Source organism: Esox lucius, chromosome 5 (genome assembly GCF_011004845.1).
Source record: "Esox lucius isolate fEsoLuc1 chromosome 5, fEsoLuc1.pri, whole genome shotgun sequence".
Taxonomy (NCBI): Eukaryota; Metazoa; Chordata; class Actinopteri; order Esociformes; family Esocidae; genus Esox; species Esox lucius.
Window position 1 is genome coordinate 24,318,919 of NC_047573.1, and position 17,287 is coordinate 24,336,205.

Genomic DNA, 17,287 nt, shown 5'->3' on the forward strand with positions numbered 1-17,287 from the left:
CATTCAGTTTTCCAGTTTTAATGGTTTAATTCCAAGAGCAAAACATTAGCTTATCAGCAGTCGCCAGGATGCTGCAAATAGAATTCAATTAGTTTCAAGTTGCAGAAATCTTTTACAATTGGAATTGAAGTTACAGAAAACTTAGGTGTTTATTTTTCAGGGAATTCAAAGAAATATTCAGCAAATTGTCAACTGTAGTTGTAATATTTTAGTCATGCATCAGTGACAAGTGAAAACAAACATTGTAAGGAGAGTGCATCTTCTCTAGCAAAAAGCAAAAAACAACAGGCTTTTTATGAGAGACTTAATGGTTCAGTTTCATTTTCTGTCCAATGACAAACCATGAATATCTTCCATTCACATCACAAAACAGAGCTGAAAAAAACTTGAAGGAATTAACATCATATAAAATGCATTTTTAAATGTCTATTGGTATCAAAATCCCAGCAGATATTTTTGGTTGCCCCTCATTTTGAGGTGGAGTAAATGTACCAGAAACTGTTTTGATTCAGAAAGCTAAATTAAATATTCCCCTTGAGTGTGGTGTGGGGCTTGGGTGGTTTGTGATTGGTCATCATCTAAAATAATGGTAGTGGTTGGTCAGGAAAGCAGCTGGATGACTTCCCTAGCTCTTTTTACCCTCTGCTGGGCCTCTGTATCTTGTTCCCCCTCTTCCTCCCGGACCAATGTTTCGGCCTTTTGTACAGTGGTGTCCCTGGCCCTTCCACGTACCCCTTCCAAGTATGACAGGAGCACAGTGAAGTTCTCATCTGGGATCTGTGGAGTCAGACAAGTGGATGCCATTTATATTTAAAGCACTACAAAAACAATACACAGTACCCTTCAGCATTATCGGCCCCTTAGACAAAAATCTGAATGTCTGAGAGCGAAATCGAACCGGGGTCAAAACAGTGAAGGTCAGGGTTTATCCCACAAGACCACAGGGCTTGCAGGTAAGTCAGTCGGTATAGTCTCCAAATGCAACTTGTATCCCAGCCATTATATTTTTGCTGATATTATGTGGGCCACAGAACATTAACTAATGGTAATAAAAAGTGTACTCTTGAACAAAGATTACTGTAGATGGTCATCCATACAATAACAGTTGAATAGCTAACCACCACGCTATGTGAACTATGAGGAAATCAAAAGCGCTGGCTGAATTTCAAATAGCCTTCTATGTACTACAAGTACGTACTTCGCAGATGATGGTGAAGTACTGTTTTGTATACAGTAAACTAATATGCCAGTATTGGGACCGATTGGGGCATATTACCTTGTCAGAAAAGTGTCTCGACATTAGATCATTTTGTCACAAATTAACATCACGCCAAGTTTGAATATTTAGCTGGGCACCATTAATCGTTGTGTTACACAGACTAACGTTTATTACGTTTAATTCCACCACAAAAAGCATCTATGAACAGTATGGCTTTTATTTGCCGGTAATAGGCCTACTAGTATCTACTTACTATTTGGAATAGTCATAAGAATTGAGAAATTGCTAGCGAGACTGAAGATGCATGGATGCGTACTTCGAAAATCCACCAAAAATAGTCAGAATATAACAGTAAACCGTTTTAGACTTACTATAACGTAGCAACTGAAGTCTGTAGCCAGTAAAGTTTTTGTCTATCCTGAACAAATCCTAATGTGTAATTTTTTTTGTATACGGCAAGGCTCGAACACCAGTCACTTGCTCAGTAACTGCTTACGCAGTCCGGCAAAAAGCGCTGATATGATTTGTTAAGGTTATGTTGTATTTCAAGTGAGACAGTAAGATGGTCAATAATATAATATGATATTTGGACAAAAACCTATCTTTTCAACAATGACCCATGGAAAGTTGAAAGGAGACATGTTGGTGATACTCCTATGATGGCTCTTTGAAGGTTTAGGTTTAATTACTTGGAAGAAATGTGTCTGTAAAAAGCACAATCCCTATCTGTGTGACCGGATGGACGAAATTCAGGTCTTTGGACCGTTTACCTTTTTAGAGTCAAACATGTGCTGTAGCAACCATGTCTGCCTGGTCTTCTGAAACCTCCAATCCTTACGGTTCTCAGCCCAACTGCAAAGACAAAGCCAGAAAAAAGACATAAGCCATGTTGGATTTAAGGTTGCAAGCAAGCTACATTGTATGGTCATCAACCACTACTGTTGCAGTTTGCTCGAATTGCTGTATTCATGTTGGAATATGTTTAGGGAGTCATTATATGTGAAGAGTGCAAAATAAATAAGATATTGTAGCTATAGATATTTGTTTTAAAAATGAGTGTGTAATATTGATTGTCCCCTCTTACCAGCTAAGATAGTCCAGAGCCTGTTGGGGGGCAATAGGTTTACTGGCCTCATCTATGTCTTCTGTCTTTCCTTCAGCCTTAAGTTGATCCTTCTGCTTTTTTTTCAGAATCTTCTTCATTTTCCTCTCGAGGACTCGTCTTTCCTCCGGACTCAAGTCCTCCTCACCCTTCATCACCTCCTCTCTCTCATTACCATCATCATCATCATCTTCTAAAGAAGCAGGGACTTGGGTTAGAGCTGGAATCTGCACAACAAAAACAAGACAAAAAATAAGTTAGTTTAATTTGACATTTTTCTAATGCCATGCTGGTCATGGCAAATTAGCTCAGCAACGCCCAGGATTGGTCAAGTGGTTGTCGGACAAGGGTTGCCTTTCTTATTCTCGCACCTGTAACCCCTTGTGGTAGTACAAGCTCAATCATTGGTTGTTGGCCAGTGAATGTGTTCCCCAACGGTGTAGGTTCTGGCAAAGTAGTTTGGAGGATAAAACTTGATCTTTGACTATCCTGAGTTTTTATGACGAGGAATAACCATCAGCACATAGATTCCACAAAATTGATGGTAGAAATAACGGGATGAAATTGCAATGCAAAACAAAATAACACTGACACAAATAATAAGGCCAGCTTATGACATTAATTTATAACCACTATAATGTACTGGGCAAGACATAGTAACCATCATCGGACTCAACTACATTCTGCTAGGGGATGGAGATAAAAACAAGTGAGTTGTGTCGTTGCTCTTTAAACTTCAACTCTGCTGTTGCTGGGCTACTCTCTGTCACTAAGCTACTCAAGGGATATTTCCTGTATCTACAGAGCTGTGAGGCTAGGATGTATTCAAATTTTCAATGTGGTGAACCGCACCTCATGGTTAAAGACAAATGCTGCATTGCACATCCTGTCCCTACCAAGTTAAAATTGACAGCCTTACATATTTCATTTTCTAACTAACATTACTTTGTAAATTATAAATGGGTCGGTCCACCAAAAGCACTGGAGATACTAACGTTTAAGGCATACATTTGTGAAAATAATACAACCCCTGGAAACCCATGAATGAGGAACAGTCCAACCACATCCATTGACAAAAGTAATGCAATTTCACAAATCACAACTACTACTTTGAAACTACTGCAGTTAAAATAAACAGAAAAGCAATTTCCCTATGCAAAAAGTTAGTCTACCCCCAACTTTACCTCACATAAAATGACTAAAATCTGAATCAGGTTTACCAAAACAGGTGCAAACTACTAGAAAAATCATTAGGGAGTAACTTGGGAGGGTCCAGCCTTCCACGAAGATTAGAAACCCGTTCTGGTTTGGTCTTAACCATACTGGTGTGTAATAATACATGATACCAAGATTAAATGACCAATCTAAGGGCCTCGGAAGAAAATATTTATTCCCACAAGCCTGGGACTAGTTACGGAGCCATTTCCAAGTACATTGTTCGACTGTTTGACAGAACATCTCCAAATGCAGGCAATTCCAGACCACTGGCCATCTACACCCACCAAACTCAGGCCGAGAGCAGACCGAAAGATGCTTATAAAAGTCTCAAAAATCCCCACGTTAACATCAAGGGATCTACAGGCCTCTATTGCCGAAATCTGTGTTTAATACATGTAGTCAACGGTCAGAAAAGGACTAACGGTCAGACAAATCTGGCCTAAATGCGAGGTTAACAAGGAGATGTTGCACTCAAATAATTATATTAAGACAGGATTTATGTTTGCTACACAACACACTTGGTAAAGACAGAAAGTACTTGAACAATATACTCTGGACAGATGGTGTAAACGTGGGGTTGTTTGGCTGCAATGCCACTCGTGACGCCTGATTGGCGAAAACTCACCTCTGCAAAAAATGTTAATTGTTAAATTACGTTTCCTTTATCTTTCAATATTGTTGAAGTGAAGATTACATTTTTTTTTTTAAAAGACAGTACTATTTTAGAGAGAGTGTGTACTTATTCTTTTTTAAATGACTGTAAATTCAAGCTGGTAGGAAGAGTAGAGGGGCTGGTTGTCTGTTCAACCTACTGCGTTAGACTACAAAGCCACCCTTCATGGCATTTTCCACTCATGTACTTACAGGGCTCAACTTCGAGTAAGAAAGCCCAATGAAAATAGTTCCATTAATACCGAGAGGTTTTTCCCAATCTGAGAAAGTAAGTCAATCAAACTGCTCCAGACTTAAGTCTGTAGGGTGGATAAATTACTTTCACAGCGCAAAAAGCTTTGCTTCAGCTGACAATTTTCCCTAGACTTCCTTAGAATTTTCCTTAGACTGGCTTTAACCACTGTAAATAAGTATGAAAGAAAAATGCCATTAATTCCCCAATAATTTATTATAATTTAATTTAACATTTAAAACTGACTAAATCTAGATTTTGGATTTTGGCTATATAGCCTTTGAGTTTCACATCTGTAAAAAGAGGACCTTCAGTCAAAAAATGACATTCTTTTACAGTTCTTTGTAAAGAGATTTATTTGAACATATTTGGCATATTAACATTTAAAAGTATAGCACTCCTAATAAAGAAAATCCCTTCATATGACATTAAAACACAGACACCATCTCAGAGTTTCAAAAGCAAAGGACAAGTCTGATGTTTTCTTTTCAAAACAGATGATTACATACGGTTGTCATAGGAGTGTGAGGTAGGGAGGGAGGGACAGCTTTAGATTACGTGGCCACAGAGTTATTCTGAAAGTATGCTGGCTGGGTCTCAACCATAAAAATACAACAACCTTTCCACTGAGACACAGCTTGCCTGTACCTACGCAACAAGCATCAGTCTCAGAAAACAGACTTTAGATTGCATTAGCAGACTGTGCCGAGTTAGTGAAAACAAACAGAAGACGCCAACTGAAAGTGAAAATGGTAAGTGGAAGCATATGCTGCTTTATGTGCAACTCTGTTCATTCTGACATAGACTAATCAAAGCAGGGTATGGAGTGGTCTACATGTTGATAAGTCTGTAAATTATTCTAAAATACTGTCTTGAAAGAATAACCGTTTAGCGAGTTCTCTCCACTGGTGTGCACAAAGCTGGCAGTGCGAGGTTTGTGTTGATAAGATCAGCCATTTCTGCAAAACTATTTGAAAAGATATCATGCCTCTTTCGGGGGATAAATACTTCCCTTCTTATTTTAAGAATTGCATTACAACTGATTTAAATTACAACTATAAAGATCACAGAGTGTTGAGAGATGCTATTGTAATGTCTGGATCCCAGCCTTGGTCCTTTCCACATTTTATTGTGTTACAACATGAAATCAAAATCTACAACCCAATTTCAAAAAAGGTTGGCATGCTGTGTAAATTGTAAATATAAATAGAATGCAATTATGTGCACATAATTTAAACCCTATTTTCAATAGAAAATAGTACAACAGCATATTAAATTATGCCCACTTAGAATTTGATGCCTGCAACATGTTTCAAAAAAGTTGGGACGGGGCAATAAAAGACTGTAAGAGTTGTGTAATGTAAAAAAAAAACTTGGTGGAACACCACACAACTAACTAGGTTAATAGGCAACTGGTCAGTAACATGATTGGGTATAAAAAATCATTCAAGAGAGGATGAGTGTGTATGGGGAGGGGTTCACCACTCTGTGAAAAACTGCGTGGGCAAAAAGAACAACAATTTAAGAATATCGTTTCTCAAATCTAGAATTGCTAAAGGTTTGGGGATCTCAATCTACAGTACATAATATCATTAAAAGATTCAGAGAATATGGGAGAAATCTCTGTATGCAAGGGACAAGGCCGAAAACCAATATTCGATGGCCGTGATCTTGCATGAGCTCAACAACATTTCCAAAAAGCATTGTTAGCGAACACAGTATGTCACTACATCCACAAACGCAAGTTAAAACTCCACCATGCAAAAAATAAACCACATATAAAAAATACCCAGAACCGCCACCACCTTCTCTGGGCCTGAGCTCATTTAAGAAGGACTGAGGCGAAGTGGAAAATTGTCCTGTGGTCTGACAAATCAAAATTTGAAATAGTTTTTGGGAATCATGGGTGCCATGTCCTCTGGACTAAAGAGGAGAGGGACCATCCGGTTTGTTATCAGCACACAGTTCACTTGCACATCTGTGAAGGCACCATTAATGCTGAACAATATATACAGGTTTTGGAGCAACATATGCTGCCATCCAGACAACTTATTTCAGCAAGTCAATGCCAAACCACAGGTAGTAAGAGTAGGTAGTAAGAGTCCAGGTGCTAAACTGGCCTGCCTGCTGTCCAGACCTATCATCCATTGAAAATATCTGGGAAATAATTAAACAAAAAATACAGCACCGGAGACCCTGACCTGTTGAGCAGCTGCAATCCTACACCAAATATGGGAATACATGTCACATTCAAAACTACAGCAATGGTTGCCAAATGCTTACAGAGTATTGTTAAAAGAAGGTGATGCAACACAGTGGTAAACATGCACCTGTCCCAAATTTCCCAGCCCATTCAAAATAGGCATGTCTTTCTCCAAAAACAATAACATTTCTCAATTTCAACATTTGATATGTTGTGTTTGGGCTATTTTAAATTAAATATAGGGATAAATGATTTGCACATCATTGCATTGTTTTGCATTTGCATTTTACGCAGCGTCCTGAAACAGGGTTGGATTTAATTAAGGGTTGTTGCCACAGAAAACAGCTGGTTAAGTCAACACAAAAAATGTTATCTACAAATTGTTCTAAATTAACTACAAATATAACAGAACATAATTGACTGCATAAGCATTCTCCCCCATTAGTCAATATTTGGTACAGGCACCCTAGGCAACAAATACACCCCTCGTCTAATTTGATACAGTACCAGTCAAAAGTTATAACACACCAACTCATTCAAGGGTACTTCTTTATTTTGCCATTTCCCACATTGCGGAATAATAGTGAAGACATGAAAGCTAGGAAATAAGTATAAAATCATGATGTAACCAAAAAGTGTTACACCGATCAAAATACATTCCATATTGTAGGTTCTTTAAAGTAACCATCCTTTGCCTTGACAGTTTTGCACAATCTTCAAATTCTCTAAACCAATGTCATGAGGTAGTCCCATTCCGGATTTGCTTTGAATGTTCCCTCGTCTTCATTTTGTAGTTTTTCTTAGGAAATGTACTAACCAACTGTGGGACCTTCCCAGAGACAGGTGTATTAACCTGAAATCATCTGAAACACCTTGATTGCACACAGCATATTCAACTTATTACTTGACTTTTAAAGACGTGGTTGCAACAACAGCTAATTCAGAGGTGTTATGGCAAAGGGGGTGAACACTTATGCAATCAATTATTTTCTGTTTATGAGGACCAAATGGTGCTGTTGTTTTCTCTGGAATGATGTTGATTTTTCTCATTAAACACTTTCAGTTTTGATCTCTTATTAATCTTATTGGTTCAAATCACTACTCTTTCTTTCTCACTAGGATAATCAAACACAGTCCGAGCTGCAGACCGAGATGAGTACCACCATGCAACCCTTTAACCTCACCTTAACATCCAACAGCCCCCCTCCAAGCTTCACCTATGACACCATCGCAGCCAACGACCTGATCTCCAGGGCCAACTACGTCTATGGGTTCTGTGCCTTGCTGGGCTTAGCCTCGGCATGTTTTCTGCTCTTTGGCTTTGTTCAGTCCTACAGGGCCTGTAGGGGCCTGGTGTGGCTGGACACCCTGCTCTGGGCCTTCTCTGGATTCCAGCTCCTCCTTTTGCTCCTCTCTCTCTCCTCTGTAGCCCACCGACCCAACTACCTGGAGACCACAGAACTCGGCTGTGCCGCGCTTGCCTTCATGGTCAACCTGGCATCTCTCTGCGGGCTGTTCCTCCTGGTGCTGATGGGATACACCCTAACTTATGACCCCCCAACTCACACACTAATGAAGAGACCTGGGGTTTGTGTGGGACTGGTGGTTCTTATTTCTTTCCTGTGCTGCTTGGTTCTGGCACGACTTAGAAACTCAACCCTGATTACAGATAGGACAAACAAATGTATCATAGACCCTACTAAGGCAGGAAGTTATTATGCGATTGCAAAGCTCTGTTTAGGGGTTCTAATTCCATTTATCATCCTGCTGGGGCTCCTGATAGGCAGCTGCATCCGCCAATGGAAATCCAGAAGTCGCTTCCTTTCCGGATCAGAGAACGGTCCGGTGTTCCTGGCAGTTGCTGCGGTGCTATTTGTATGTCAGCTATTCCACTGCACTGCGCTGGTAAGGGGAGCAAGGATGAACCAGACGGCAGAACTTAGTCCTTATGAGAAGGCGTTCATGGATCTGGTGGAGTTTGTGATGTTCTCTGGCAGCTGCGTGTGTCTGGTGCTGGTGCTCCTGCTGCACCGGCCCAGCCGTGAGAGTCTTCTGGAGGTGATGAGGCGGATCGGCAGCTGCTGCCGTGGCCTAGGGGGCCGACAGACTCACAGACACATCATGGCCCCCCAGATTGAGATCGCGGACACTCAGTCCTATGACTTTTGAGCTGGGAATACACTCACCATCTTAGGCGCATTTAAGGTTGGGCTGGATTCCTTAGAAACGCTAGGGACTTGTGAACGTACATGTAATTGCTGTTCTGTTCTTTTGACGTGTATGCGCAGTGCCAAATATTTTCCCAAAATTGTCTTGGTCACAGTTCGAGTTGGGGCCTAGGAAGCAATGAAACGTGGGTTGCTTACAATCGCCAGTGAGCACTCATCATTTTAGACCGAAACAATGAGCAAAATGTGGCCAATTTATATGTTTCAATCTTTGACTGTCCACTAGGAGAAAACAAGATCTTAATAGCAAATCATAACTCACAATTTACAAAAGGGTCAATTACCTGAACTTGACTATGGCAATGTTGCCCAGTATAAATTGATCATAAAAGTTGTTTTTTTTTTAAGTTGAGATAGCGACCGACCAAGTATAGTGAATTTAGGTTTGTATATTTACTTCATTTAATGTTTTAAAATAAGTGGACATGGACAGGTATGTTTGCCACTGTGTGTCAAGGACACTTGTTTTTGCCCTGCAAGCCTTACCCACCAGACAGAACACAGAAATAAAAGGCTAGTCTCTTGACTTGGTCTAAATAATCCTCAAATATTTCAGAATGTATTTTAATCGTTATAACATGTAAATGTATGAAATAAACCATGAACAATCACCATAACCATATACAGCTACAGTTAAAATTAAGAGACCACTTCAAATTTAACACTTCTGTTCCTCACTCAAAACTTTCCACTCAAATCTTTTTTGGAAAGCAAAGAAAAAGGTGCAGTGGTCTCTTAAATGTTTCCGGAGCTGTACATGTCTACGTAAATAAATACTTAAACTGACATCATGTGGGCCAATTACTTTATCTTTCTCTGACTTCGTTCTTCGACACTTTCCTTCCAAGAAAAAGGCTGTGGGGGGTGGGGGGGGTGGTGAGTAGCACTGGCACAACTTTGAATTGGAGTGACCCCCCCCCCCATTTTAGCAGACTGAGGCATCTTATTTAAGTATGACAGAGACTCATCTGAAAATGGATTGTCCTAAACAGCTATATTACCAAGAATTAGAAATATAAACACTTCCTCAAGTTGTTGAAGTGGGATGGCAACTGTATATGTATACTGCAACTTTATATGGGTGAATCCAAGGTCAACCTGACTATCCAGAAACAATGCTTGGAACTTCCAAATGAAACTATGTTTTATTATGCTTAAGATCTACTTTCGTTTTTTTTTTCTTTTTCTTCTAGGAAACTGCTGAGTTCTGAAAAGCCTTAAGTAATGCATTTCAGTAAATTTGTCTCCTGACTTCAAGAGTAAAAAAACAGAGCTTGATTTTCCACTCACTGTTCCCCCTAGTGTTAGTTATGAATGCAAGACTGTATGAATGCAAAATCTAAGTGTTTTGGGTTATATATGCATAGGACTGCAAAGATAGGGGGATGGCTGAAAAGAAATCTCAAATTCTTTTTTTAAAGAAAGCATTTTGTGCAAAATGCTTGAATCTTTGTCTGTAAAGCCAACTACAATCAAGGTTTTACGTGAATTACACTCAGTTTCTCTCTTTCATTGTCAGTATCCTGTTTTAGCAGTTATATTTGTAACATCCATAAAGGTTGTAGATGATGCATCATTTGAGGATTCACCATATTTTATTGACTTAGTGTACCATGTATACAATATGGGAAGTTTTCTGTAGATTTTGTAGTGGGTTTTATTCTCTAGGTATACACTCCACCTAAGGGGTAACATAGGCAACACTGAAAGATTGATTAATCAATTCAGTGACCCATCAAACTTTTGATTTTGCATGCAAATGTAAGAGCCATGACGCTCGAATTGCCTGCACACATCATACTAGTTCAACTTTCCATCTTGTTTTGTGTAAATATGAAGTGGTTTCCAGAATGGCCCATAACGGACCTGTACCTCCCATATTTATGTATCTGAAGGTTCCGCATTGATGATTATTATGCTAGCAGGAACAGAAAAGCTCTGCGAATAGTATGTTGTACTAGCATACACTATCTTACGCAGAGGAGCAGGTGCTATCAAACGGCCATGGGAACGAGTCACTACTGAGAGCACAGACTCATTGTGAAGAAAATTCATATGAATTGGTACTACAGTCCCAGGCTTTTCTTACCACAAAACAAGAAAGACCCAGACATGAGCGACATAAAATCTGCTGAAGGAGGAGACAGAGGATGTCCCGCACACCAATGTAAGTTTGATCTCTTTTCTCTCCAAAGGACTTGTAGACATACTTATAGACTGATGACAGTGAGTCCCTACATTTCTTAATGTATGACTTCTCAAGTTGTCTTCAGAATAGAAGAAATGTAATCTCCATATGTTTCAGATATTGAGCCAGAAATATCAAAAGTATAGATATATAATTGCGGTCATAACACTTTGCCACCTCTAAAAAAAGGATTCAGTTAAATATTTTCCAACTGATCTACAGAATAAAGTCTGTAAATGTATACCCTTTTATCTAATAAAAATATGTATTGGCTAAGTGTGTCTTAACACTCCAGAGTCAATAACCGGTCATGCCCATTTGTCTGCCATTATTATACTTTTAAAAACTTTTTGGGCCAAGAAGTTCAAAACCAGTCGGCAGTACACCAACACTTCCCAGGGGTCCCACAGTGGGTGGTGCTAATTGGCTCAACACTGCCCGGATTGGATGGGTAGGCTGTTGGACAGGGCTACCATGTCTTCTCATGCTCTAGCAACTCCATGTGGTAGGTAGGGCCTGCATGCTCAATTGTGGTTGTTGGAGAATGCGCTCTCCTCCATGTGTGTAAGTACCAGGAAATACCTCCTGGTTGAGCAAGCAGTGTGATAAGAAACAGAATGTTGAGATGTGCGTCGGTGGACACTTTGCAATCTGGGACTGTCCCGAACCTGCCAAGGAGTTGCTGGAATATAATCCCGAATTGGACACAAATCCCCCCAAAAAATGAAGGGACAAAAATTGGGTAATCTTCGTTGCTAAAACAAAAATACTACGAAATGAAAAATGTTCACAAAATCTGCTTTAAATGTACAAAAAGACTATTTTTGTATTTATTCCTTTCCTAGCACACTGGATAAGCCATCAAACATCAACATAAGAGTGAGAAACAAAGAGACGAGCAGCATTAGGGCTAGAATTAAAACCACTGCCTGAAAACAACAATGTCCAACTTCTGATATGGACAACTGGACCAAGCAATGACATGGAGGCAGACGTGTGCATGGACCGTCTGTCTGCGAATTACAGCAATGTCAGAGAGCATTTGAATGGCTCCCCTCCCCTCTTCTCTGGGCTGGCAGGGGAGGACCACGAACCCCCCAAGCACTACGCCATCAGCGTCTTCCTCTCCTCCCTCTACACTGTCTTCCTCTTCCCAGTGGGATTCCTCGGGAATATCCTTATCCTCACCGTCAACCTGAGCCACAAGGGACGCATGACCTCCCCCGACTTTTATTTTGTCAACCTGGCGGTTGCTGACCTGGTCCTGGTGGTGGACTCCCTGATCGAGGTGTTCAACCTCAACGAGCAGTACTACGAAATGGCAGCCCTGTGCACCTTTATGGCTCTGTTCCTGCAGGTCAACATGTACAGCAGCATCTTCTTCCTGACCTGGATGAGCATTGACCGGTATATGGCACTGGCGGGCTCCATGAATCGAGGCCTGAGAAGGCCGCGGGCGCGCCTGACCTGCAGCCTAATCTGGGCAACATCCGCCCTGCTCACACTGCTTCCCTTCACCGTGGCCCAGGCTCAGCACGCCGGGGAGCTCCACTTCTGCTTCGCCAACATCTCCCAGATCCAGTGGATGGAGGTGACGCTGGGATTCCTGCTGCCCTTCTGCGTGCTGGGCCTTTGCTACTGGAGGATCGCCCTGGCGCTGGTGAGAGCTCAAAGAGAGCACCGTGGACTGCAGCGAAGGCCACAGAACAGGAAGGCTCTGAGGATGATTTTTGCCGCAGTCCTAGTGTTTTTCACCTGCTGGTTACCACAGAATGTGTTTGTCAGCATGCACCTGTTGCGAGGAGACGTGGAGGGAACGCTGTGGCACGACTACCCTCTGACTGGCCACGTGGTTAACCTGGCTGCCTTCTCCAACAGCTGCCTCAACCCACTGGTCTACAGCTTCCTGGGGGAGACCTTCCAGGACAAGCTGAGGAGCTTCATCAAAGAGAACATCAGATGGGCAAAATTGGACAGCTCCTCCTAGAGCAACTTCTCTGGCCTGACCCCTGCAGACTCCTACCCTTTTAAAGTACAATCACGCAATTCTCCAAAACTGTTGCTGCCTTCACAAAACAGCCAGACAGCTGGGTAAGGCCTCGTGAGCTTAGTATATGGTTGTCAATTTCCTGCCATGTTGGTATCTTATTAGCATTTTGATATAATGGTTGCTCAGTCCTGACATAACTCTGTATTTTAATTTCAGTAGTCACATTATCTAAGACCAATGGCGAAGCTTTTGACCAAAGCACAGATTTGGTGACTGCTTTCAATTAAGGATTCCACAGCTTAAAATACAATGACAATCACAGACACTGGACAGTAAAAAATAAATCTTACAGATTTAGCTATTTAGTCAAATGTGTGATATAATTAATAATTATATCAGTGTGCATAATGGAGTGAATATACGACCCAATGTAACAAGCAATGATGGCTGACAGCTTACACTGAAAACACATCTTAATGAAACATACAGTCCATTTCAGGTGTGTGTACAGGTTTTAACAGGTGGGAACCAAAAATCCCCACAACCAAAATTCAAACAAGGAAAATTTGTTTCACTGGTGCCGACAGCATTGGCTAGGGCTTTAAGTGTAGGCTAAACTTCACAATTGGTAATAGTGATATAATTAGGGTTAATGGTAAGGATTTTACATTTTGGAGTTTACATTTTGGAAATATCGACATCCTGAAACAAAAAGTGTGTTTTTGTGTGGGTGCCCCCATCTAGTGGTGTTACTTTTACCTCAGACTTCTTGTTTTTTGTCTTTTTCTTCTGTACATTCTCTGCTTGCTGTTGGTGTTTCTTTGACATCATACCCTCAGTGATCTGAATAGCGGGAGCTGGTACAGTTGATTCCTACTGAAATAAATATCTAATTTAATATCTCAAGAGCTATGCTTACAAGAGATGTCACGACAAAGTAGGCCTATCTTCACAATATTATAGAATCCTCAAACTACTGTTACCATACTTGCCTCAGTTTCATTCTTTTTTCTTTTCTTTTTCACTTTGGTTTCCATGTTTTCATCCATACAGACTCTCATATTTGAATTCAACTTTTTTGAACCACTGCTTTTGTGTTCCGATTCATATGATTTCCTTTTTGCCATGATGACCAAATTGTTCCTGAAACATAATTGTACCGTTAGCCACATGCAGTATTGGGCATATTGACATCAATCAAGGTAAGTTATGACTCTAACTGAACATTAATTTCACTGGAAAATTAAGCTATTCTAGTATCAGCAACGGTGCTAACGCTAATTACACAACCAGAACATCGGTATAAATGCGCCATTTGGGTTCAGCTATTTGTCAGCCTACTGTTTAATTTAAGGAAACCTTGTCTACATGAGACATTCATATCTAAATATTTTACTAAGAAAAAACTTACTGTACACACGTGTTTCACATCACCGTCTTATGTTACCGCTACTGTGTTACACTCCTATTTCAGCAGCATAGCACGAATCTATCACCAACATGTGTTGTGGTTAAAAAATCCGGAAGTGTTCTCGTTCTCGCTTCTAGGATTGGTTGGATTGTCATTTCTGTTTAGTGATTGGTGATTTGTGATAAGCGCCTTCTAACTCTGCCTGGGACTTGTAGTCTCAAATTGATTCATACCTTTTGGGAATCATCCTTCTCGCAAGCTTTTTTCAGTCCGGACACTATTTAGTGTTACACAACAAAATGTTACGTGACTTTTTCGAATCACTTTGAAATTAGGATTTTGCCCTGAGATGACCATTATTTTTCATGATGTCGAGATTAAGACGTGTTTTATCTAGCTTGTCACACTTTTCTATGTGTCATGGGATTGTGATTGATGGTGCCAAGACAACACAGAGGTATGTACAATATAATATATCTAGCCAGAATGCTCGCAAGCTACCTGGCTAGGTTACTAGCTTATTTCACTTTCAGTGTGGTTCAATGACAATGAATCAAAACTGCGAGAAATGTAGTACAAGCTGAGTTTAATGTTTTAAAAACATCAATTGTTGAATGTTCCCAAGGTCCTGCCAGTGATCGTTTTACCCTTTTCGAATGTATAAGGAGTTTTTTAGAATTGGAGTTTCTTGTACATCTGGATCAACTATACTAGTGGTGTAGTACCCACCAACACACTCATGCTAACAGTGATTGCTAGCAATCTACTTTTTATGTGGTCACATAGTATGTTTAGTTCCTGCATATGGGAAAGTACGAATACATGATTTGTTAACAACTTCTGCAGATTTTAAAAACCCAGCCCAGCTCCCGAAGTACATCTGAGGTGGGACTATGAAGGAATGCCGTGTGACTATCAAACCAGAGAGTAAAAAAAAAAGCATCCCTGTATACTTCTTATTTATGATGTGTGCATGGGCGGCACTATACATTTTGAAGTCGTCCATTATCTAGTTCATATGAAATCTGTGATACCGCATATTAAATGATGGTTATATATATGCCCTAACAATGGGATTGTCCACAGAGCAGAACATGTTCTGTCTTTTTCTTTGGATTGGTGGATACATTACAGTATTTGAAAACTTATGAAAGCGTTATGTCAACCACCTACATCCAGCGGAGGGAGATCCTATCCTAGCCTTATGAATATTCATAGATTGTCCCATGTGATTACATTACTACAACTGAGTCATCGAGAACAGCCAGTGGCCACTCAGTTGATTCTATTCAGTGCTATACTTTTGTCACGGGGCTGGGTGTTTTTATATATCTTCTGTTTGCCTTTTTTCCCCACAGATTAAGTGCACACAACTTTTCCTTGACCTCTCAGAGGCTCAGCAAACCAAAGAAACCAGCAGATGAGGAAGACGAGGAGCTAAATCAACCCATCAAGTTCTCCACCAGCAAAGCCAGTCAAAAGATTTGGAATGTAGACAAATCTTTCGGAAGCCAGTATCAGAGGCCGTGGTGGAAAGTCCTCCCGATCAGTCTCTTAGGGGTGAGCTTACTGCTGTGGTGTGCACTGAGGAGCGAGACTGACATTGACGAACAGCTTCAGAAGAACCTCTATGAACATTTACCTGGCTTACTCCCAGATGAAGAGGTCAAAGGCAAATCTAGCTAATATTGTGTTGAAATAATGTGTCTTATTTATTTTAGCTACATTAGGCAATGCCTGTTCCATGCATAATTGCTTCATGCTTCCAATTCAGTGAGCACTGTGCATAAAAGGCATTACTGTTCTAGCCATCCTCCAATTGTGGTGGCTCAATAAATGTTAAAAACAATTCTCACCCAAATGTTTGATGCCTAGAGGTGGATTAAGTTCTAGGATAAAATTAAATTAGGTTAACGAAGATTATAATCTTCACATTTTGTAATGCAATCTGACCTGTCAGGGATTGTAGGACATTATGATTTTTTCATTTTTTTTAACTTGACATGGTTTGATAATGATGAGCCCATTAAAGGTTATAGGCACTACACTGAAATATCCATGTAAACTCAGTTGTGGCCAACATGTTTTCTTGCATCTAAAAGGGTATTGCTATTACAGATGGCAAGATCTACACCTGTTCAAAGCATTAAAACTGGATTGAAGTCTTTCGATCAAAAGGATTCTACCAATCATAGACCCTAAAAAGAATGTAGTTGAATTGGAACAGACTCTAGAAAAATGACATTGGAGTTGTTAGAACAATAATGCAGTTAAACTGCAGCTGACAATAGCAATGGCACAGTTCTTTTACTCGAAGACATTTATACTTAATTCATTTGGAACCATGCCTTTTGTGCATCTGTGATGCTTTAACAATGGTCAGCCTTTCAGCTTTGTAGGAAATAAAACTCCATCCTGTGAACTCTTCTCCAGTACCAAAAACTTAATTTCAGGATTGGCTGAAAGACATGGACATTAGTTTGCTGTAGCCATTTACCTGACCTATGTAAAATACAATTTTCTAATACCAAAATAGGCTAAAGGGGCGATGTGAATAATCCTTCCTATATCATAATAGTACAGATCAATGCGCAGGTTTATGGGGGGGGGGCTGTGCTGCGAGCATCTTGAGTATGAGAATTCAATATTGAAACAAATCAGCTAGTTTCAATTAGGGAAATCTCAGGCACAGTAAATATTTGAAACAAACCTATCACTTGTCTTCTAGACATGTGTGCTAGTAATACAGTTGAAGTCTTAAATTACCACTTTAAAAAAAAAGTGGGGAGAAAAAAAAAAGTGGTGGATCTTGCTGCATATCCAG

At 40.2% G+C, this 17,287-nt stretch overlaps 3 protein-coding genes and 1 non-coding gene across 4 annotated transcripts; 3 read left to right on the forward strand and 1 right to left on the reverse strand.

Moving 5' to 3' along the window:
- Positions 1–2: 2 nt before the first annotated feature.
- Positions 3–14,592, reverse strand: LOC105021293 (uncharacterized protein C7orf50). Its single transcript, XM_010888855.4, has 6 exons — positions 14,464–14,592; positions 14,045–14,195; positions 13,812–13,925; positions 2,304–2,548; positions 1,990–2,071; positions 3–777 (listed from the first exon to the last, which is right to left on the reverse strand). The coding sequence occupies exons 2-6, from the start codon at positions 14,177–14,179 to the stop codon at positions 601–603; spliced, it is 753 nt and encodes a 250-aa protein (XP_010887157.2). The 5' UTR covers positions 14,180–14,195; positions 14,464–14,592; the 3' UTR covers positions 3–600.
- On the forward strand, positions 4,755–9,660 carry LOC105021291. Its single transcript, XM_010888852.4, has 2 exons — positions 4,755–5,195; positions 7,766–9,660. The coding sequence occupies exons 1-2, from the start codon at positions 5,193–5,195 to the stop codon at positions 8,813–8,815; spliced, it is 1,053 nt and encodes a 350-aa protein (XP_010887154.1). The 5' UTR covers positions 4,755–5,192; the 3' UTR covers positions 8,816–9,660.
- LOC105021292 (G-protein coupled estrogen receptor 1) lies at positions 10,384–13,339 on the forward strand. Its single transcript, XM_010888854.4, has 2 exons — positions 10,384–11,041; positions 11,908–13,339. Exon 2 carries the CDS (start codon positions 12,045–12,047, stop codon positions 13,047–13,049), a length of 1,005 nt encoding a protein of 334 aa, XP_010887156.3. The 5' UTR covers positions 10,384–11,041; positions 11,908–12,044; the 3' UTR covers positions 13,050–13,339.
- A 136-nt stretch (positions 14,593–14,728) lies between the features above and the next one.
- LOC105021290 lies at positions 14,729–16,528 on the forward strand. Its single transcript, XR_002196797.2, has 2 exons — positions 14,729–14,920; positions 15,822–16,528. It is a non-coding gene; the product is annotated as an uncharacterized LOC105021290 (transcript).
- The last annotated feature ends 759 nt before the right edge of the window (positions 16,529–17,287 follow it).